Source organism: Crocodylus porosus, unplaced genomic scaffold, assembly GCF_001723895.1.
Source record: "Crocodylus porosus isolate Cpor-Errol unplaced genomic scaffold, CroPor_comp1, whole genome shotgun sequence".
Taxonomy (NCBI): Eukaryota; Metazoa; Chordata; order Crocodylia; family Crocodylidae; genus Crocodylus; species Crocodylus porosus.
The window spans coordinates 19,867,025-19,891,222 of record NW_017728925.1 but is presented as its reverse complement, the minus strand read 5'-3'; the positions used below and the strand labels follow the sequence as shown (position 1 = coordinate 19,891,222).

Below are 24,198 nucleotides of genomic sequence, written 5' to 3'. Positions count from 1 at the left end.
GGGGTGTTTAAGAGGAGGTTGGATGAACATCTGGCTGGGGTCGTTTGACCCCAGTACTCTTTCCTGCCATGGCTGGGGGTCGGACTAGATGATCTGCTCAGGTCCCTTCCGACCCTATGAAACTATGAAATATAGATTAAAAAAATGCCTGGCTAGGCTGCAGTACTGCCGAGAAGGACCCAGGGATTACAGTGTATGGCAGACTGAATAAAAGCCAACAGCGCGCTCTTGATACAAAAAAGCCAACAAACCCATCCCAGGTTGTGTCAACAGCAGTGGCACTTGCCATCCAGTGCAGTGATTCTTCCACTTCATTCAGCACTGGGAAGGCCCCAACCTGGAGCACCATGTCCAGTTTTGGGCCCAGACTTCAAGAAGTATGTGGACTGCTTGGAAAGAGCCCAGCACAGAACAACAGAAGCGATTAGGGGCTGAGGAAGCAAGACTTATCAGGAAAGTCTGAAAGAACGAGGGTTATTTAGTTTGGAGAAGCAAAGACCAAGTGGGGATTTGATAACAGCGTTCAAATACGTGAAGAGTGATTACAAAAAGGATGCAGATGGGCTTTTTTTCTGTGGTTGTAGGGGACAGGACTAGGAACAGCAGCCTCAAGCTGCAGCTGTGGAAATCGAGGGTGGAGATCAGGAAGAACTTTCTGACTAGGGTGGTCGAGGCCGGAAGAGGCTACCTAGAGTAACTGTAGTCTCCGTCCTTGAAAGTTCTCAAGAGCAGGGTGTGCAGACACTGGGCTGGGAAGGTCTAATCAGGGATGATCCTGCTTTGAACAGGGGGCTGGACTAGATAGCCTTGTGAGGCCCCTTCCAGCCCTACTTTCCTGGAATAATTTGCAGGCAGCAATACAAAAGGTGAGGAAAAGTAAAAGGGAATGAGGTTTACCACCAGACTGTGGTTTCCTTGCGAACGCAGGAAGCAATTGCTGTCATTGGCATATAAGCATCCTAATTTACAGGGCATCTAAGAGGAAGAAAAACTACTAGCAGGACATTGCCAAATTTGTATTGGCCAGATACAATTCAGGATGTGGTTAATTACTGCCGTACTTGTGAGCAATGCCAAAGAATAGGAAAGAGGTATGAGATAAAAAGCAGGCTTAGTTCTTCTGCTTGATATATGATACATTTAATAGGGCACCCTAGGACCACCTTTTTAAGAGGAAAAGCAATTACCATAGTGGTAATATTTCATGCTTCTGGAAGCAGAATGTGTTTGAGCAGTAGAACAAACTTCACCACTGCACATTTTACTGTAACAACAAGAGACAAATTCACTTCTGAACTCTAATCACCTGAACTCTGGCCATGGAGAAAATCAACTCAGTCACTGGCTTTAAAGGGGTTAAAATCATACAACAGAGGGGAGGGAAAAATGTGTTCCAAATTATTGGTCAACCTGTGGGAGGTGCGCACGGCAAGGTAGTGCAGATTCTCAATGTGTCAAGTTAATGGGAATGAGCGAGCGGAAAGAAAAAAATGCAGTGTCAGTAATTAAAGGCAAGTGCATAATTACAGACAACCATCCTGAGACTGGGACAACCGCAACCCAAGTGTCAGTGTAGGCAGAAATTGCAGAAGTTAAATGTCTCAGTGAATAAAATAAGGCTGCTGGCCATTCCTGACCAGGACTCCCAGGGGACAGGAACTACAGTAGCAATAGGACTATTCCCTCAATTTACCTCCTTGCACAACTTGTAGTAAGTCATGACAGGAGAAGTCCACGGGGACTGCATCACAAATTTAGTTTCCTCCTGCTAATTCAGGTTGTTTTGCTTTCAGCAGCAAAACTCTCCTTCTTCTGGGCCCCATGTACCCACGAAACCCATTACAAAGGTTGCCTGACACCTCCCATTATCAGATCCTGTTTTCTATTGCACAGCACTTTGCCTGACTAACTCAATGAGTTGATTTTTTTTTCACACTTGGGTGTCTGGTTTGGGCTGAATCTCTGTGGAAAATTTCAGTTGAATGAAAATTTCCAAGAATTAAATAAGAAAAAAATATGTTATTTTGCCCATATGAAAAATTATGGAAGCTACTCCTTTTATTTGAGCTGGACCTCCCTGCTTTAGAGCACAGACTGAAATCTGGCAAGGGAGATGGCTTTTGCATCAATGGTGCAACTCCTGGGAATCTCCACCCAAATGCTGTAAATATTCAGGAGTCACCTGTCAGAGCATGACAGTTATGGCCCTGTCCTCACGGAGCACATTCAGGCTCCTCACAGCTCCTAGCACTGAACAGAATATCCAGGAGCCACTCAGAGAGATGCTGAGCCTGCTCCAGCCAAGGGTTACAGGTGCTCAGAGGAACTACCGTGGCTGCTGCAATCCTGGCTTCAATATTGAGAGCAAAGACTCAGTCTTTTCTGTATTTCTTCCCTTTTTCAATGACTTCCACTGCCCTGGCAGCACAGAAGAGGCTGTTTGATCTGAATGCAGAGGACAAAGTGGACCCAAGGAGGGAAAGAAGTAGACTAAAACAAAGAAGCCTGGGTCAGATGGGACTGGGTAGCAGGGGAGAAAACCCACTTGGAGTTGGAGGGGAGGATGAGACTGGTTCAAAAACATAAGGACTAAACAAAACTAATTTCAAAGGATGTGCTCCTAGGAGAAACAAACAAAAACAAGCAAGAAACCCCACAACTCTCCTTTCCCCCTTGCCTTCAGTACGTCAAAAGTTGGCCAAATCAAATACAAAACATCTCAGAAAGCAAACCTCCAGGCAACAGAGGAGTGTGGGCAGTTCTCTATTGGAAACTTGGGATTCCTCTCTATAGCAGCCAAATCCAAGACACAGTACAGAGAAACAAGCTGGCAACTGCCTCACTGCTGTCTCTAATACAACACATGAGGCTGGAAACTGAAGCCATTCTGTCTAAGGATGAAAGAGCCACAACACAACTAACTAGACATGCCAGGTCAGGCTAGCCAGAAGCACCAGGTGACAGCAGCCATTTAATTGCAACAACAAGAACTATAAAAATCTGAGTGATTCTCAGATGCCTGGGGCTCCTTATGTCACAACTGTGAAAACGGGGGAAAAAAAATGATCCCCAGGGACTATCTCCAATGTAAGGGTATGGAGCTCTTACAAAAGCCCTATTCTATTGCACAGCCAATTCCTGGGGTAGGGAGCTGCATGACAGTGTTCTGGCTATGTGCACCTGGGATACTGCTGGTCCTGAAATGCTCCTTGCCAGCCTGAGAATGCAGGTAGTGCAGGTGTCCCTGCACTCATCCTGCTACTGCCTGCTGTAAAGCATCTCCAAAAGCCTCTCTTGTTGGTTATATAGGTGGATAAAAGTGCTGCTCAGAAACTGACATCTACTGTAATAAAGAGCATCTTCTCTGTGCATTAACTAATTATTTATTGATCACATAAGTTATTACATACAAATTAAAAGGTTAAGCAAAATAAGCAATGACTCATTTCAATTAAGGCACTTATTCACTGGACTCCAGATGTGAAGAAGATACTCTACTTTATTGTGTAGAGAAGCATAAATCTACTCAGTTTAAGTCACAAGAATGGAATGTATCTGATGATCAAAATTCAAATCAGATGAGCCTCTGAAGCAACGTAGAGTCTACCAGCCGTTATCAAACTAGTCTGACTATCCCATGCACTGTTTTGTCCGATTCATTTTTAGCCTTTACCAGTAGAAAATAAAGACATTCAGTAGCTTTTAAAGGAATGCCACAAGGAAAGCATGGGGTCACATTTGGGTACTCAGGTCCTGCAAGGGAACCCCCGCCCCCCAACAAAAATGACATTTCTTAGGCCACAGTTCTGCAAATACTTACACAATGTGGTTAACATTAAGCACATGCACAATCCCACTGGGGCCTTCGACTGCAACAGTTTAGTTTTAAATACAAAGAAACTGGGAGAGAGAAGAATGGATTTGTGAGAATTGTGTTTCTGCACGCATGCAGAGCAGACAACAGGGAATCAGTGGGCACTCCTGGCTAAGCATCCAGAATGAGGGTGCGGTAATTAATAAGCACACTCACGTACATCCTTAGAGTCATAGAGAAGCGGGGCTGGAAGGGACCTCCAGAGGTCACATCTAGTCCAACCCCTGCCTGCGGTAGAGTCAGCCCTGTCCAAGCCATCCCAGACAAGCATAATCTAAACTTTACATAAGGCTATTCTCAAGCCTGGCACAACATACACCTAACACCAAAACTTGTCACAGGTAAAGCAGAGGGACCACGGCAGCCAATGTCCCGCTTCTATACAATGTCATCAATATATGCTCAAGGAGGTCCCAGGTAGAGGACCATGTCCCCTGCTACAGAGAAAGGCAAACCTGACTCCCACCCCCACCAATCTGACCATGGGATAAAATTCCTTCCTGACCCCAAATATGGTGTTGGTCTGACCCCGAGCAGAGGGGCAAGACCCTCTAGCCAGGAACCTATGGCTTTTGTCCCACGAGGAACATTGGCACAGCCTTACTATTCAGTCTGAGAACTGAGCCCAATCAGAGCGTGGGAGGATACGGACACTTATCACAGAAATCTGGAGAGCTCCAGCAGCCATGGAGGAGGAACAGCAACATGCGACTAGAACTGCTGCTGCTGGGCTCAGCCCAAAAACCTGCAACATTCTGGCCGCAGGCAAGATGCAGCTACAGCATCTACAATGCAGAAGAGCCCTCCCCTCAGTCAGAACAGTGCATATGGGTCGACAATCAGGTATTTTATTAAAAGACTTAAGAAAAGAATATAGAAATTGCTGGAATGGAGTAAAAGGATGGAATCCAGAATCCTGTCTTTGAAGAGATGACAATGTCAGAGAAAGATATAAATCTCCCATACTGAGCTTAATTTTGCAGTTTCCTATAGCAGGGGAAAAGTTCTTCTCACCTTTATCTGACTGTGGCCTTATGCCACAATACAGGGCTAAAACCCCCTACCACATTACCTTAGCTACTTTATGTGCAGGTGCTATTTCAGCCTCAGTACCTGCTTGGCATGGATGGGTGCTCACGCTTACAAAGAGCCCTGCTGAAGCCTCCTTACAGGCACAAGTTTTGCACAAGTGAACCCAAGTTGCAGGTTCAGGACAGAAGTCTAATGTGAACATCTAGTGCTCCTTCTTAAATTATCTGCCTCAATAATAGCAGCCTGGAGTCCAAGAGAATATTTATTTTTAAATGTAATGAAGTAACACGAGATTAAGTACTAGTGAAAGTATAAACAAGGACATCTGAGGAGCCTTCTCTATTATGGGCTGTTCTCTATAAATATCCATCCGATTTGTCCCTTACTCTCTTGTTTTCTAATCCCTTACTCTAAACATTAGTTTGCGCTGCTAGTGAAAATTCATTATTTCAATGAAAAACCCCAAAAGGTTTTCAGCAGCAAACAATCATCAACCACTTTCACAGTCCATTTGCTTCCCACTCACTGTGTTGAACTAGAGGCATTACTGAAAACCTTGCTGAACACACTCTATTAAACAGATGAAAATACTAGCTAAATATAATGCAAGACCTGAATACCAATAATATGCGAGTAACCTACCTCATTTCATAAACCCAGTTGAAATGTTCATGCTTGGACAGTGGTGACAAACTCCCTTATTCATCCTCCAGAATGCAAGCTAGTGGCATGAGAAATTACATATTCCCCAAGCTGGGTGGAGTAGTAGACACACTGGAGGGTGGGGCTACGATTCAGCAAAACCTCAACAACTTGGAGGATTGGACCAATCCCATGCACTGGTGAATGGAACAATCCCATGCACTGGTGCAGGCTGTGGGCTGACTGGCTGGGCAGCAGCTCTGCAGAACCGGACCTGGGGGTGACAGGGGACAAGAAGCTGGATAGAAGCCAACAGCATGCCCTTGTTGCTAAAAAGGCTAAAGGCATCCTGGGCTTCATGAGTAGAAGCACTGCCAGCAGATCAAGGGAAGTGATTGTTCCCCTCTACTTAGCACTGCTGAGGCCACTGTTCTCAGTGGTGGCAGATGACAGAACAAGGAGCACTACTGGTTTCCAATTCAGCAAGGGAAGTTTCATTTTTCCTAATATTTAACCACTCTCACCAGGAAGGTAGTAAAGCACTGGAACAGGCTACCAAAGGCGGCACGGATTCTCCATCCTAAGTGGTTTTTTCAAACCAAGCTAGACAAAGCCATAGCTGAGACGATATAGTGGGATGGTCCTGCTTTGAGCAGGGGGTTGGATTAGATGACCTCCTGAGCTCCCTTCCAACCCTCATTTTCTATTATTCCATCTTGTGACTGGTGGTCAAAACAGACACTAGGAGCAGAACTTCAGTGATACACAGGAACTTCCCATAAAACAAAGCAGAATGAATGTCTCTAATATTTCTTTATTTTTTCATATTAGAAGTGTCACATGGTGCAGCTATTAGGAGGCATCAGCCTCTCATACCATGATCTTTAATTAATAAATCAGTTTAGCAGTTTCTTTAGGAATCTGCATGACATAAGATTTTGTCTAGTTTTTAGCAGGCCATCTCACTCTCCTTCCCCCATGACGTTTTTAGCACAAGGACAGTTAAGATGATTTAGTAGCATCTTGACACCTATTAATCAAACTGCAAAATCATCTTGCAATTTGTAGAAAATCTGTGTGGAAACTAAGCATCATTTATCCAAGGCAAGTTAAAAAAATCCCCCCCAACACAGAGGTTAATTTTAAGCTTTGAGCATTATATATTATCAAAAGGGATTTTAAAAAAACACATTCTTTTATCTCCTTAGCCCAGGATGGGTTTTTTTTGCCTATTCTTTAAGTAGGTGATCTCTTCTGGAGTACTTCCACAGCTAATGCACAAAATGACAAGAGGAAGAAGCAGATAAAGATACTGATTCTCTTCCCTCTTGAGCCTACTGTTTCAATAAGGTCATGCTCCCATTTCTTTTATGCCCAGAAAATTGTGTCCGGTTCCAAAACGTGAAGAAAAGAAAAACGCATCCCTTTTGGAGCTGTGAGCAATTTCAAATATGCTATTTCCAACAGACTGTTGTATTCAAGGAGTCTATTCAGGGACTACTTAAACATATGATCTTTGGTGCTAAGTGATTTCAATGCATTGGTTATGCATCTGCATACTTACAGCTTTAATTATCCACCTGCTAAGTGTCTCTAATAAGCTTCCAGGGGAAAAAATGCTGTTTAGATAATAAGTCCCACTTTCTAAGTAAAGCAGCTGAATTTTTATAACAGGCCATTGCCTGGTCTTACTAGATGTTTAGTGCGTTCTTTACCCTTCTGAACACCGACCACATCAAACAGTCAGTTTAAAATGATTTGACACATGTGCACACTAATACAGACAGCATTTTTGCAAATACTTATACAAACTGTAAGTAGTTTTGCAACCGAGTAAAGGGTCTCTGAAAAGATGGCAGAAATATGGACACATACCACAGCTGGTTATATCCATGTCTTGGTGCAAGTTCTGTGTGTATACATGAGATAAATGGCACTGGGTGGGAAGTAGATTTTTAAAGCTTTTCAGACCCAGAAATTATTTGGCTGTCATGTATATTTCTTCTATATACACCAAAAGGCAGAACTGGAAGTAAAAGTCTCCTTACTTAAAGCAGGTCTAATGCTTAGGGCTATTAACTTGGACATAGTTGTTTGGAGCAAGTTTTCAAAACTTTTGTTGTCAAAATTTGGTTTGACATGCAGAAAAAACTATCAACACTGCTTGCCTGAAAAACAGCTTAACAGGATTAGTGTTTGTACTGCAGTAATATGTAGCTGGCTTAACCAAAAATAAGGGTCATACTATTTTAGGTACTGTTCAAGCACATAGCAGAGAGTTCTTGACTCAAAGAGCTTATAATCTGTCATTACAACTAGTGAATACGACTAACAAGTTAGGTAAAGAAAGTAAAGCAAATAGGTTAACATCATAATTAAATTAAAATATGCAATTCAGAAATTACAGAATAATATACATTTCTCATTCAGGAAACAGATGGTTTTAGATTTGCAGCTATTTAGACTCTAACTTCATAATAAACACTAAAATTACTTCTGAATCTATGATGAACATGGCAAAGCCTTGAAGGCAAATCATTTCCCTTTAGCCTGGAAGTGCAAAAAAGGCTCAGATTGTTTGAATCGTGCAAGAGAAAGGAGAAGATCTGAAAATAACGGGAGGTTAACTTACAGCCCAGGTTTTTGTCAGCCTGAAAATAGGTGCACTTTGTAACGCAGATACCACAGACATGAGGGAGTGAAGGTTGTTCAGTTCTAGAAGTTTCTGAGGGGGGAAAAAAGAGACAATGAAGTGGGATGTTATTCTTTTACGCCGAGATGAAAAATTAATTCATGCTCTCACAGCGATCTACAGGCATCGTGTTAAATAGACTGCAATTACAGATGTCATTTTTAAAAATGAAAGCAAACCTCACTCAGGGGGTCAGTAATTTGTGAAAATCTTTTAGAAATGGGGTAAAATGTTGATATTTGAAAGTTTTCCATATTTACCCCTTAGTCATTGCAAACTGCATTATGGTCAAATTACAGTTTGGGTGTACAGTTTTGTAAGGTTGTCACCCTATCAGGAGTAAAAGAAAGATTAATTTTTCAATATAATTCCAGCATTTCCCTTGAAAACAAGTTCCAATAATGTGGTAACATAGTTTTAGAAAGAATATGTTTAATTGGGACACAAGTATCAACTTGTATCTCCAGTGGTTACAAATGATACTAAATGACCAAGCTAAAAGTAATAGGATGACTTTTTTTTTTTTTTTAAATGTCATTATTACTTTTAAAAAAATATTGTAAGAGGCAATAGCTCCTCCCTTCCTGATATTTTAAAATTCAGCCTGTGTTTGCAGTCATTCCTCAAGGACAACAAGAAGTCTTTTTTTTTTTAAATACATAGGGGGGGAAAAAAGAAGGTACCAGGTAACGTGGGGCCCCTGCAGGACACACTAGGAAATTTGGTCATCACACTAGACAACAAAGCCAACATATTTAACGATTTCTTTGCCTCCATTTTCCTCAGCAGGGACCGGATCAGCCCCCAACTCCCGTCAGACTCCAAGGGAGGCGCACCTAGGTCAAGGGTTAGTGAGGAACTAGTCAGGGAGCGTCTGGAGGGACTGGACGTATTCAAATCAGTGGGTCCGGACGATCTCCACCCCCGAGTGTTGAGGGAATTAGCTGAGGTCACTGCGGGACCCCTGGCACGGCTGTACGAGCACTCGTGGTGCTCTGGTGTGGTGCCAGGACTGGAAGAGGGACAACGTGGTTCCCATCATCAAAAACAGGAGAAAGGAGGACCTGGGAAACTATAGGCCAGTCAGTCTTACCTCAATCCTGGGCAAGCTTTTTGAGAGAATCATTCTGGCGCATCTCGTGAGGGGCCAGCAGGGGAGATTATGCTTAGGGGCAACCAACACAGGTTCATTAGCAGCAGGTCCTGTCAGACCAACCTGGTGGCCTCTATGACCAGGTCACCAAATCCTTAGACGCAGGGGTAGCAGTGGACGTAGCCTTTCTGGACTTTAGGAAGGCCTTCAACACTGTCTCTCACCCTGTTCTCATTAAGAAACTGGGGGCTATGGTGTCAACACCCACACAGTCAATTGGGTCGCCAACTGGCTGGAGGGCCGCACCCAGAGAGTGGTGGTGGATGGGTCATTTTCGACCTGGAGGGACGTGGGCAGTGGGGTCCCCCAGGGCTTTGTCCTCGGGCCCGCGCTGTTCAACATCTTCATCAGCGACTCCGATGAGGGGGTAAAAAGCACCTGCTCACATTTGCTGATGACACTAAAATGTGGGGGGATGTGGGCATGCTAGAAGGGAGGAATAGGCTGCAATCGGACCTAGACAGGTTACAGGGGTGGGCGGATGAGAATAGGATGGGTTTCAACACCGACAAATGCACGGTGCTGCACCTGCGGAGGAAGAACCAGCACCATACCTACAGGCTGGGGAACTCCCTTCTCATCAGGGCGGAGACAGAAAAGGATCTTGGAGTCGTCACTGATGCCAAGGTGAACATGGGCCGGCAGTGTGGGGACGCGGTCAGGAAGGCCGACTGCACCTTGTCATGCATCCACAGATGCATCTCGAGCAGGTCCAAGGAGGTGATCCTCCCCCTCTAAGCAGCACTGGTCAGGCCGCAGCTGGAGTACTGTGACCAGTTCTGGGCGCCGCACTTCAAGAGGGGTGTGGACAACATGGAGAGAGTCCAGAGGACGCCATTTGCATGATCAGGGGGCAGCAGGGCAGGCCCTACAAGGAGAGGTGATGGGACCTAAACCTGTTCAGCCTCCACAAGAAAAGGCTGAGGGGGATCTAGTGGCATGTTACAAACTAGTCAGAGGGAACCAGCAGGCATTGGGGGAGTCCCTGTTCCCCCGAGCACTGCCAGGAGTAACCAGGAATAATGGTCACAAGCTGGCAGACAGGAGATTCAGGCTAGATATCAGGAGGTACGACTTCACTGTCAGGGCGGCTAGGGTCTGGAACCAACTTCCAGGACAAGTGGTGCTGGCTCCTATCCTGGGGTCTTTAAGAGGAGGTCAGATGAACACTTTGCTGGGGTCATTTGACCCCAGTACTTTTTCCTGCCATGGCAGGGGGTTGGACTCAATGATCTGCTCAGGTCCCTTCCAACCCTACAAACTATGAAACATATTACTTGCTTTAAGTCAACTTTCAGATGAGAACACATGGAAACAAACCCCTCTTAAATAAACAAGTTTCCTGCAACAAGGTACCCGAAACAAAGAAAAAGGAGAAATATGTTGACAACATAACTGTAAAAAGACTTTAAATGCAGCCATGTATTCCTCCTTACTTCCAGCATTACTTATGAACTGCAGAGCTTTAAAAGCATGAGAAACCTAGGTAGCGCACATTTGTTTCTACAGGACAGATCTCCAACAGCTCCTTTACACAGAGCTCTTAACACATGCAAACAGAGAACACTGGCATGATGTTAAAGCGTGTAGGTGATCACAAGCTTAAAAGTTAATACTCTGCTCTTGCACTATGGAAAGCCAACATTTTGCTTCTGCTCCCTCAATCCCAGAACCAGGAAATATAGTGACCATGATGGGGGGATTCTTGGACGCTCTAATAAGCAGAGTGTGTAGACAGCTCTTTGGGAAGTTACCATGTTTTTGTAGAAGGACTTTTTAAGAGAGACTGGACAATTAGTTGCCTAGATTTGGTCAATGCACCAGTTAAAACATGATTTGCATTCTGCGGTCTCAAGAACAAAAAAGCGTACTCGGTGGCCAGGATGATCCAGAGAGTTATGTAAAAAAACCCAAACAAAACCAAAAAAACCCAAACCTCTCCAAGCCCTTCTAAAGGTAGGCTGGCTCTACCCAGCTGTAGGGAAATATACACCTGGGGGGGGAAATCTACACAGAACAAAATCTACACGTGCCATGTATGCGCAGCCAGTTCTCTTGCTTATAAGCACAAAACATTTAAAGGCCAGCAAGCACTGTCTGCACCACAGAATAGCTCCTTCAATTACTTTTCACTAGTATTTTATTTCATACTCAGTGTATAGAATGCATGTGGTACGTAAGTTTTGGAGATATAAAAACAGCATTAAAATACCTTAGGTTTTACTCCACTTTCAATCCTCTATTCACCCCTAGTCTTGCATGTAAAAAATCTGTATTAAGGATCTGGCTTTTTCAACAAAGCTCCATCTTCTTTCTACCTCTTTTGACATGCCTCAACTTAATCTATCTTCATCCCACAGATGTGCTGACAAACAGTAAAATCAGGCCCATACGGCAGATCCTGAAATATTTATTGTGATATACAGTGACATCTGTGGGAACTGTGCATGCATCTCTTTCACATGGGTTTGGGATGCCACAGTGCACTCCACAGAATGACAGATGTTCCTGAGTCTCACATTTTACCTTATAAATTATAAGAGGTTCCAATACCTTCCAGCAGGAAAAACAATATTAAAAAAAACTGTATATACAGTAGGATTTGTAAGAAAAAAGTATTAAATCACACCAACATAACTGCTCAAAGTCTGCTACAAGTAGGAATGAGAAATCCACAATAACTCAGCAAACAGCTGTCAGATAGCACTGGACATCAGGCAGCTGTGCTTACAAAAAGAGAATGAGAACGAGGCTGTGCATGACTTTGCAAAATGTTATGGGGGTTATATTTGCTTTTGTTTTAAGAAAAATACATTAGAGCTATTTTAAAATAAACTACACAACACACCTACTATTACATAGGCGCAGAGTACTAGGACTACTCTTGAAAATACAATGTATAATGTGCGTCTTGGGGAAACACAACTGGACAACCAGAGTGCTAATATTCTAAAAGGCAATGAATAATACAATTGAGCATGCTGTGCAGTGTTATATAATATGCTATTCAGTGAAAACATGAAGCTATGCTGGTTTTATATAATAAGCCTTTCAGTGGAAACATAATGACATAATCTTTAGTCAGCTCCTTTTACAATGCAACATGCATTTCAGTGCTTGGACAGTAAAATGATTTATCCGGTGTATCCATTGGTGCCAACAGCCAGAGGAGTTTGGGGCAAGTCAGTGAGTTTCCACAGATATAAAAAGCACCATTAATGGCAACAACCCTTAAGTATAATATTAGATGCTTTTGCAAGTTTGCAAGTCATTTTTCACTATGCCAGCATACATCATTCCAAATCCAGTGTGTCACTCCGAGTTGAAATTGTGGGCCGATCACAAACTTTCTCTATTACAAATTTCTTGCTGTAGCCCCGTGGCACATTCCAAATCCAATTTTCAGAACTTTCACTGCAGCAAATAAAATGCGATCTCTACATGAAAATTATATTGCAATCATACATCCTTCTTCCCTGCCATGCATAAAAGCAGCCTGAAAAAAAGGTGCTGCTTTTTCTTAACGCGTTTTTCAGCAGGGTTTCACTGATGCCTGATACTGCAGCGATGAGCTTAAGTTGATAAAAACAATACATCAGAACTACAATTCAATGAAAGAATGCTTTTTAATCAGACTCTCAAATAGCTAAGCAGCATTTGGGAGCAAAAAATCCTGGATTAATATTAAATATCCCATTCCTTCAGTGCAAAATGCATCATAAGCCTCCAAGAAGTCATCCAGCACAACCAACACACAGATAGTCTGTCTTGGTATGTCTAAGATGAAAACAAACACAAAGCATCTTTGAGGCCACCTTTTCTTCATAAACAGTCAAGTAAAAAAAGTCAAACTTCTTTTTAATGTGGAACTTCTAGACCTGTGACCACTTAAAAATCTGCTGCCCACTGTAATATGCCGTGGAAAAGCAGCAGGTGTCACTTCCTCACCAAGATATGCCATTCATGCTGTATGGCATAACAGCTAAGCATCTGGTGGGATGGTAGCTGGCAGCTCTAAAGACCTCTGCAGTCCATGGACAGTCAATATGAGGAGTGAAGTAACACAGAAAAGGAAAAAAAACAACCCAAAAAAGCCCCTCTGAATGAAAATATATTAGTAATAAAAACAAAAAGTCACACTTACCTTAGCTATTTTCACAAAATGGCTCAATATTTCTGCCCTTATTTTTAAGGTTTGTGCTGTTAAAATTTCTCGTACAACCCAAAAACTAACCTGAAAGGAAACACAAACATCTAAGTATAATTAATAAAGAGGCCAATTGAAATGGCACCTGTACATTTTCCAGGTACTTTGAGGAAAGTACAAGCTCCTCCAAACCCCCACCTTTCAAAGGTAGCAGTACTGTAGCCAAGGGGCTGCTTCCTCCATAAAAGGCTTGAGCAGGCTGGGCTCAAAGGCCATGTCCACTCTGCACCCTTGTTCCTGGCTTAGGCTAGTAAGTAGGGCATGCCTCCCTGTGTCTCAAGGGAGGCATGCCCCACTTACCAGCCTAAGCCAGAAACATGGAAATGAAGCTGCTCTGTGATACCCATTATGTCCACCCTTGAGCACTCTGCTCCAGCGTGCTTGGCAGTGACAGAAGGACAACCCTGGAAAGCCTGTCTATGTAACAGAGCAGGCAAGTCCCAACGCCTGCTACATTCTGTAGCCTGGTGCACGTTCACAGTAGTAGTACTTGGTTTGGTGCCTGTGAGCGGAAGCACGTGGGTGGTGGATGCTCGGGAGCGGCCCTCCTCGGGACCACAGGAGTGCAGGGGGAGGCAGTGTTCTGCGTGCTCAACTCCAGCATCTGGCCTAACCCAAAATTGCTAAAAATCAGCAGCTGCATCAGCAGGGACATTGTCACTGCCACTCTCTGGCCTGGGCTGGAGAATGCTCAGCTTTTGCAGGGGTGGTGCCAGCGAGCTCAGGTGCACAGAGAAACTGAGGAGCTGGGACTTGCTCAGTGAGAACGGAACCTCCTTGGAACATATAGCTACAGTCTCTGAAGCCTCAACTGGGCCTATGCAAATAGATTTTTAAAGACTTAAAAACTGGCCAAACGTGAAAGGATTTTCATGGAACTGCAGGATGCATCCCTGTCACAAGGGCCACTTTCCCTGCCAAATTTCAAGTCCCTGCTCCAAAGCATAGGGGTGCTACAACCACTCAGTGAAACAGCTGTAAGAAAAATTTTAATGGGCAAAATACTATTTTTCTTTAACCTCATTCTTGGAAATGGCTGAACTGTTTTGGCTGAAATTCTTCAAAAATATATTCAGCCTGTGGCAGATATCCAGCATGAAAAATATGAACACAAGCAATTACAATCTGGCAATTTTATAAAGAGTTGAAAACACAATTTTATAACAAGAATTTTCAGGAAGCATAAGAAATAGCGATGTCAGCTTTACCTGATAAAACTACCACAACAGATCATGGTATTTCTATATTTATCAATAAGGGCTGTCAAGAACTTCTGAAGTCCAGAAAACTTTAAAGAAATTAAAGAAAATAAAGCTGTAATTTTAAATATCTTGGGCTTAATTTGGCAAAGTTTTTAAGATTACTTCTAATTAAGTACATGAAAGGAAGGGAGCCCTATTAACTTAAATGGAAAAATTAACATGTTTTTAACATATTTCAAATCAGGGACCTTATTATATCAGGCAATAACTAAAAATTATACAGGTACACTGCAACATGTTCAGTAAGGATAACAACCACAATATTTAGAGAAATAAGCCTGTTCCTTTTTTTCCCCAATTATTAAAGGCTGCATTCTTGCCATTACAGTTGTTCTACAGCACATTTTTTCCATGGACTAGTGTAAGAATGAGTTCAAATGGCATGCTAACTAGCTAAAAAAAAGAACTGCTGGCAGCTTTTTAAAAGCACACACAATTCCTGAACACACAAAGCTGTCCACAAAGTAGACTAAAACAAAAAAAAAAAGAGACCAAAACAAAACAATTTTGCCAAACTAACTTTGTTTCTGTGTGTAATGAGGATTATATCAGCATCCTAGAAAATCTTAGGGTCTGGCAGAAAACCTGCTGTTTAAGAGCAGGTTGTTGAACTGGAATATAATCAAATATTCTTTATCAGAAAGAAAAATAACTTTTTGGTACCCAGCAGACTACTTTCACATCTATTAAACAAATAAATAACTTAGATAAAACAAATACAGTACATGACATTAAAAGTGGTGGCCAAACCAAAACTAACAAACAAGGATTATTTTTCCAATCAATGTCATTTACAGTTTACATTTGGCCTTAACTTAAAAAAAGTACAAGGCAATTGCAATCAATATATCATGTGCTACACCCAGACTAGTCTGTTTTAAAGCCCATAACTCTCAAGAAAAATGTTGTTCTAATTACTTTCTGATTGCTCATCTATCAAGGCAAATGTGTTAATAGGATTCAGATGTGACCCATATATCTATATTTGTAAAGTAACAAATTCAATCCTTGCATATTGGCAGACAGCATTTGTTCAGTGAATTTAAATAGATTATTTACCTGGTTAAACCTTCTGGTAAAGGCAACAATATTAGGGGCGAGGATGTGTTTCTCTTTCTTATTCCATCCACAGCTTGCTAGTTCCTGGAGAAAATATCGAAATATTTCACTGTTTAAGATTTGTTATGGGGCAGATAAAAGTAAGTGTCCTTTTGTGATATGGTGTTCTAAATATTTAGTTATATCTATACCAACTTGTTCAGCCTAACCCTAACCCTCTCTTCTCCAAACTCCTGACTCAGGAGTTTAACACAACTGGGTTCTTATTATAGTACCAGTGGTTTGGAAATGCCTTTACCCACCACTGAAAGTGTATAGAGGTAGTTAGCCATGTTAATCAGAAGTCAGACAGAAGGCAGTGTAGACATGCACCTTACAGATTGACTGAATTAGAGATGCATAAGCTTTCATGAGCAAGAACTCATTTCATCAGATGCATCTCTGAAATGATCAAATGGACTTCATCAGCTTTTGCTCGGGAAAGTTAAGCATCTCTGACTGAGTTGGTCTATATGGTGCATCTTTACCCTGCCTTCTAAAAGCTTAGCTTGTTTGTGAAGTTGCCAGACTGGAGTGGTGAAGACAATGTCTATTAATAGCTGAAAAAGGAAGATAATAAGAGACAGTGATCAGCACAGATTGTATATTGTCTTATTTTAGCAACACTTTGAAAAGCTACAGTTTATGGTCTTTTGGTTTTTCAACATTTTATCTTTCTATGTTAAACTAAGAGGAATGCACAGCCTCTGTTACACCCCCCTTCTCACCCCAAACAACATCAACAGGAAAGCAAACTCCCCCCCAAAGCCACTCAAACTGAATACTGGAATACAGGAAACCGTGGCAGGCAAAAATCAATGATGCAGCACAGATCAAGATAGCCATCCTAGTTCTCTCAGCAGTTTATATGTGCATCATTTTATCTTGACCTACAAAGTACTTAAAATCAGTATTAAGTGGTTGAGGGCATGTCTGCTTGGATGTGACTCTGGCATGGAACTGTATTTTCCATATATCTGACTTCAGAGTTGAGCTGTATAGCAGCAGATTAGTGAGCAGTTGAACACCTAGGTTTTGTGCTTTTTTGAAGAAGCTATGCAGTGGTCTCTGTCTTTAAAGATAGTTCACACAGGTGAGATAGCATGTTACTGGTTGTTACAGAGCGAGCCAATTTATTTTAGCTCTAGTTATTTTCTCTGTTGAAATCATGCCTCAAAACATCTCACAAAGAAAAAAAGAGGATTTATACAATTTCTAATCTCATGGGTTAGATTACAATACTAATGCATGAAAGCTTTGTTTATTTTTGGTCAGATGTTTTCACACAGATTAGTATAATTGGACATTACTGTTATTTGCATTATTGCTCACTTTGCCATGTATTGCTTAGATCTAATAATTAAAAGGTAAACCCAATTAAAAAAGTCAAATAGTACTTTAAGCACACCACCTTTTTAATTACAGCAGTAGCTACAGACCTAGACAGACAAGTGTTTATTTCAACATGCTCCCTCCCTCACACCACCGGGATATTTGTCTTTGTACATAATATCAGAAACAGCTGTCGATGCACTGCAGAAGCCACTTGTAGTAGGCAGCTTATTCATGTTCATGGAAGAGCATTGTAAATCCTCTCCCTATAAGCAGTGTACTTCAAAACCAGCAAGGTGCAAAATGCACACTTACAGTGCACAAACCCAGCAACAGAACTAAGTCCCTATACATTTAGATTATAACCCAAGTTATTTCCACTACACAGGAAAAGAGTCCTTTGTATTTTAAGGAGTCAAGGGCATCTATACAGTTCTTTACATAAGGATTATACAAAACTCGATTCATGATAATGGAGACAACAGTATTAAACTAGGTTCTTAAGTAGTTTATGGCAAAAAACAGTATTTCACCTAAACAACAGACCAACCGTGCAGACCGTATTACATCATAAAATACAACTGCCTTTCTAGACTCCAGGCTGTTTTCAAGCTAGAAAGTAAAACTTAAGCTTCAGTACTTATACAGTTTGACAACAAGTACACAGTGGCAAAAGCAAAGCAGCCAGGAATACTCCTGTGCCTACAGGCACCCAACTCAGGCACTCAATGAATCAAGCACATAAAACTGCAACACTGGGGAACATCCAAACAAATTGACAAAGAAAACCAAAAAGAACAACAAAACCCCCAAAAACCCATAAACAGAAGTTGGAGGGGCTGGAAGGGCCCTGCTCTCAGTACTGTCACTTATGTAACAGTTTCATTTTTATAATTTGTGTTCATTATTTACTGCCACAAATGTGCTTTGTGTTGACCGTGACAGAGAAAGCCAGTCTGTGCCCCAAGCTGCGTCCAATTCCTTTCAAGGTCCATAAAGGGGGAAATGAGACAAGAAGCATCTGCCCTCCTTGACCAAGCACACCTCTCTGCTGGATCGGAGCACAAAACTACAGGATCTTGCAAAGGCCCTGGATATAAAACTGTCACGGGCTGAGCACTCTGAGCCCCCAGTAAAACCAGCAAGCACAGACGGCACTCAGTACTTCATAACAGCGAGTCTATATCCTCACGACAGTCACTTGATGGGCTAGCCCTGGCCCCCAATGTCCACAGAGCCAGCTGTCCACAAGAGGCCTGCACTCGGCATCCACTTTGCTTTGCCTCCTATGCCCCTGGGATTCAAGGGGCCTTCACAGAGCTTTTAGATGAGGACGACAGTTCAGAGACTCACCCCACTACTTTTTCTTAAATTAGCCATACAAACAGCTAACAGTTATGCATTAAAAGAAATCCAAAATTATAAACTACGGGTTCAATTTCACAAGGGAAAAGAAACCTATTTTTAAGTAGTTGTTTCATGACGTTCCAAATATATTAGACAGCCCAACTCTCTCCAGTTACAAATTACCACATATCTATGTAGCCCAACTCTCTCCAGGCTCAAATTACCACATATCTATGTAGCCTTTCTATTCAGATCTAGCAAATGGGGAATATGCACATGCTGGAAATGCGTTCTCCAGAACAGCAACTCTAAATCATTCCTATTTTTACAGGCACAGATTTTCAAACAACATTTTGTGCAAGTATCCAAATGTGAGTTATGCACTGCAGAGGCCAGCAGGGAGAACAGAATCAGCCAGAGGTGTCTGCCTCCAGAAAGCATTTTACACACCTTGAAAAACTGAACTATTTTTCCCCAGAAAAGCAGGCTCAAGTTAGAGCAGCAGGAGCATAACAACAGGGCCACTCCTGCAGGAGAGTGTTGGGGCAGGGGTACACAGCTTTGCTTGGTGTCCTTGCCTGCTGCCTGCCCCGGCTCTTGCTCGTAAAGCAACAGCAGCAGCAGCACAACCACTATGTACTGACTGCCACTGGAGGAGCAACTGTGGGACTGCTCATGCTGCTAGGGTGTGGACTCCACGGGAATGGGGGGATGCATGAGTGACTGGTGTCGCCTGAATCTGGGGGGGCACCCACAAAAGCCACTGACAGCAGCAGCCCTGTCAGGGGGCACCAGCCCTACTGACAGCATCAGTGTTGGCCGTTGGGGGGGGGGGGGGCACGTTCACCCCCTGCAAGTCACCTATGGAGGGACAAGTCTGGTGCCCCTCCTAAGTCAGTGCCCTAGTTATGTTACTGGTGAACAGCACGGAAAACACTTCCAAGTCTCTATTTCACCCTCCATGACAGAAGCCTCCAACATGTAAGGCTTCTGCTGCTGCTGCTAATTCACACCTGTGAAGGCATACACATTCTCCACGTGACTGGCAGATGTCTGGTTTAAGAGTTGGAATTTATACGATCACATGGAAAAAAGTTCTGCTGTGGGAGACAGCAAAAGTTGCATTTAACAGAACATGGGGAAAAATTACAGGTAAAGAGAAACTGTTGGCCACTAACGAAGGAAAACCCTTCACAAATTAATTTGAATGGGTTTAACTTAGACCAAGTTTGAGCTTTTAATTGAAGAGCAGATTTTAAGCACAAATGAGGTAGCATTTATTTACCAAGTTGTTTGGGGTTTTTTTTTGCTACATTGCTAAATCACACTCCATTTCCATACGCTCAAAAATAAAGATGATTTTTTTGCCATGTTAGAGCAGTGATTCTCAGCTGGGTACCAGCAGCACCTTGGGGTGGTTGAAAGGATCTCAGGGGCAACTGCCATGCAATGTTAACATTGTTAGGTGGGCAAACATGATTCACAAATTAAACCCAGAGATTTCAAACAGGAATCAACTGTATTAAAAATATTCTGACCAGTCATGGTCCAAGTTCTTTGCAACAGACAAACTGCTGTTATTTTTCCATAGTCAAAAAAACAAATGAAAGCCAAGAGCTGATATTTTCTGAGGGCTGCTTCAAGTCTCATAAGAAGTGCCTTGAGTCTGAAAAGGCTGAGAGCTGCCGAGGTAAAGACATAAATATAAACGCATCTTAGTGAGAGTACAAAGGAAAAAAGTTAGAATGTAAAATAGAAATACTGTGTACTTTGAACAGAACTTTTACCCTCAGCAACAATATGGCTCATATATGGCCATATGAAACCAACGTAAAAGTCTACATCTCTGTGCAAATGCAATGAAATGTGGCCATATACTTTCTTTCCACGCTGTTACCACAGTACTATGCAAACACGTTTTAAATTATAGCTTAATGAGCAAGTGGAAAAAAAAGACAGCAGGCAACACCTTTAAAGGATGTTCAAATATTTAAAACTTGGGATTTTATTTTGCTAAAGTGCTAAAACCAATTTCTCAAAAAATAACTAATTAAAATCAGAAAGAGAAAGACCCGCCACCCCAATTATCCTTCTAAAGATTAAGCTGGGTGACAACATGAGCCTAGTAAGCAGGGGGGTATGTGCATGCACAAAAATTACATTAGAGCATCATGAGACACCCTCTCATTCTCTTGTGGCAATACACTGTACTGCAACTTCCTGTGTACGTGAGAAATGATGCACAGATCCTGGTTTTCTCTGTTTAAAATTGAAAATTCTCTGATAAAAAAATCCCAAATTATCTGATTAAAACCTCAAAATCTACATTTCTCTGCAATTAAAATGAAACGTCACTATCAATAGGTATCAACTGAACCCAATGTTTTATTGATGTATTTACAATTTTAAAGCAATTTGAAAGCCTAGCAGTGCCTCAATCATTATAATAAAATAAATTCTAAATACCTATATATTTTGAAATTGCCTGTGCCCCACCCCTCAGACATACCTGCAGGGAGCTAATCTCCACCACCGCTGCCTGCCTGCCACACATGTGGTTTCCCCTGTGCCTGCTCCCCCCAGCCCAAGTGGTCCGCTACAGGCTGGAACTCTGCCAGCCTGTACAGGGAAACCCACAGTTCCCACATTTTTCTGCTTCTGCTTTAAAAGGAGAAAAAAATCCATGTTTTCCCATGGTGAGTAGAAAGCCCAGATCCCTGCTGAGCTCTGAAGAGCCCAACAACTCCCCTTGAGTAAGCAGGAAAGAACTCTGGCAGTAAGACAACACTTGGTGTTGGCATGTCCAAAAAGTACTGTTTCCATTTCAGATTCATAAGTGGTCACAGGCACCAGTCAGAGAGAAAAAAGTCACAGCAGCAAATCTAGGCCCTGATTCAAGAGAAAACCCTATTTCATGGCAATACATAGGGCCTCTTTACACATTACATTTATGCCTTAATTAAGGCATTGATCGCAGCCTAATTGGCAGGGGTGCTACATGTGCACCCAATTTCAGGTGCCCTGAAATGGTAAACTAACCATAAAAGTGTTCCACATACAACATAGAACATTTTTATGGCTGGTTTGCATGGCACCATAAGTGAATATGTGGCATGTCTGGGGCTCCCCAGGGCCAGGGCTGACTATGAGCTGACTGATGGTCCCAGCCCTGGGGGCCCTGAACTGGCCGAAGCGCAATCCCAAGGCTGACTCTGAGAATCAGCTAATTGTCAGGACTGCACCAGGGCATGCTGAGTTGCAGGCATGCAGCCTTCCATCTCCTGGGATCCTGATCCCAGGCTCCCCTTGTGCTGGCCAGTGGAAAGGGCACAGCTGGGCACTAGTCTCCGATTCCACAATCACACCACCTGTCATGCACAAAGTGCAACTGTTGGGTTAGCTTGGTCTCATTCACTTTCACTGTATGAAGATTGAAACTTTGGAGTACTTCTGACACATCCAGAAACAGATGAAAGTTTAAAATTGGGAAGCTTTATTTACAGTGCCATTTGTTATTTCTGTCTCTTAATACATTTTCAGAGTTTAATGCATATAGCCATCTTGTTGTTTCTAATTAGAATTTGAAACAAAATTCTGCCTTTATGCAACTAAAAAAAAAATCCATATGCATTTATGAACTGGTGATCTGGTGTCTGATGTTTACATTTTCTAGATCTTAAGCTTCTTCATGGACTTAGCTTGACAGCCAGTGCTTTGAAAATTACATATAAATTTATTTATTTTTAATCAGAAGTGTCTGCTAGCACCAGTAAATTAAATAATATAAAAAAAAGAAGACGACCTTTCTATTACATAAATTCATATACAGAAAATTTAAATTCCGCTGTAATGCAATCACTTCAGGCTGATTTTTTTTTTTTAAATCCAGGATCTCTAACTTACTTTTGGAAATCTTTAAAAAAAAAAAACAAAAAACAAACAAAAAAAAAAACACAGCTCAAATTCCTGCTCAATTATTAAACTGCAATATATTGCTTTCCTGCAGACTTACTGCTAAGAAAAGATTGTCATTATTTTTTCTAGTGACAAGCACAATGCAGTTGTCATCATTAAACATACCTAACAGCCTCATTTGCTAACAGCACACACAGTAGTCACAAGACTCCACTGCCCTTCCCACTCTGAGAATACAAAGCAAGCATGGTAATGGCTAGCAACCAGTGACTTTTTAAATGTGTGAAACAAGTCTGCAAATCTCCCAGAAGAAGGGAAGGTTTGTTTAGTTGAAAGCCATCCTCACACAGTCATTAATTTTTGTTAAACTATCTATAAGTATTAACAGAGAATAACAGCCAAACAACCGACTGCTGACACAGGTACTCGAGTCTGAACAAATTAGCTCTCATCTCTGTTGTGAGGTTTGACATGAAGAGGGGAAGCCTGTTACTGTTTCAAGTAAGCCCATCACATTCCTGGGCCATGGCTCATCTTTGCTTCTACTTGGACAGAGAATGCGTTTAAACACTTTCCTCTGGAGTTACTGGAACCAGTTTGGTTTTAGAGCTCTCTGAAGAACACTGTCCAACATCAACTGCTTGGTTAGATGCTAGGATTATCTTTGGACATGAGTTAATGAATGCTATTGGATCCTTGGCTGTTCCTGCCTATTCCATCAGCAGCTGTAGCAGTGTTTTATTCATTTGCTCAGGCCACGTCTGAAGGGGAAGCATTCTTAGTCATCCATAACCACTGCCTCCAGAACAGAAGAGTGCTGCGAGCTCCAGATGGAGCTATGTCAGTAAACTGGGATGTGTCCGATACAGGAGTGCCTGCCTACTTCGATACTGGGCAACAGAGCATGTCCCCAGGGTGCAGGCAGGGCCTGTTGGCTGCACATGCATTGCACCCAGGGATGGTCTAAGGACATACACAGACAAGGTTCTTTGGGTAAATGTGATATCTTTTATTAGACCAACTAAATAGTTTTAATAATTAATCTCAATTTTTCCCTTTACATATTTACTATAACGTATTTCCATCCTGCCCATAACAACAAAACAGGACAATTTGCATATGCAGAAATCGGAGAGTTATGAATATGTTCTTATTTTTAAAAACTTGAAATTAAAAACACAAAACTCTCAAGAACATTTATAGGTGCTATGCCTAGTCCCAGACATCTAGATGTTATTACAATATGTGCAATGTTGACACTTTCGAACAGAGAAAGTTGCTTTTGACATTAATGGCAAAGACAGTCTTAGCATATTAGAAAGATGATTTTTTTCAGCACACATTTAAAACAGTACCAGGGGAATTGGGGGAAAATACAGATAGATTGTTTAAACACCAAACTACAAGTCTTCTCCAAAGACTATACAAGCCAGAGTGATATTATAACAGTGTGTAGTCAATTCTCACCCTTAGCAAAGTTATCTGTTACAGCCCTAATGGGACCAAGAATCTAATGTATTAATTTCATATACTTTTTAAGTTAAACACAGCTGAGAGCAATTATATTGCCAAGCTGTGCCTGCATTAATGGGCCAAGTCTTGATAAAATTAGTCACTTATTATAATCAGCAGGGAACAGGGCAG

At 42.0% G+C, this 24,198-nt stretch overlaps 1 protein-coding gene across 2 annotated transcripts in view; it reads right to left on the bottom strand.

The window, feature by feature from the left end:
• Positions 1-24,198, bottom strand: part of RALGPS1 (Ral GEF with PH domain and SH3 binding motif 1) — a 210,599-nt gene that overhangs the window by 153,349 nt on the left and 33,052 nt on the right. The window contains exons 6-8 of one of the 2 annotated variants that reach the window (XM_019541064.1): positions 15,922-16,005; positions 13,538-13,627; positions 8,181-8,273 (exon numbers count right to left, since the gene is read on the bottom strand). In XM_019541064.1, the coding sequence (XP_019396609.1) occupies positions 8,181-8,273; positions 13,538-13,627; positions 15,922-16,005 (267 nt within the window). The remainder of the gene's footprint in view (positions 1-8,180; positions 8,274-13,537; positions 13,628-15,921; positions 16,006-24,198) is intronic. The other variant, XM_019541066.1, reaches the window with a different exon arrangement.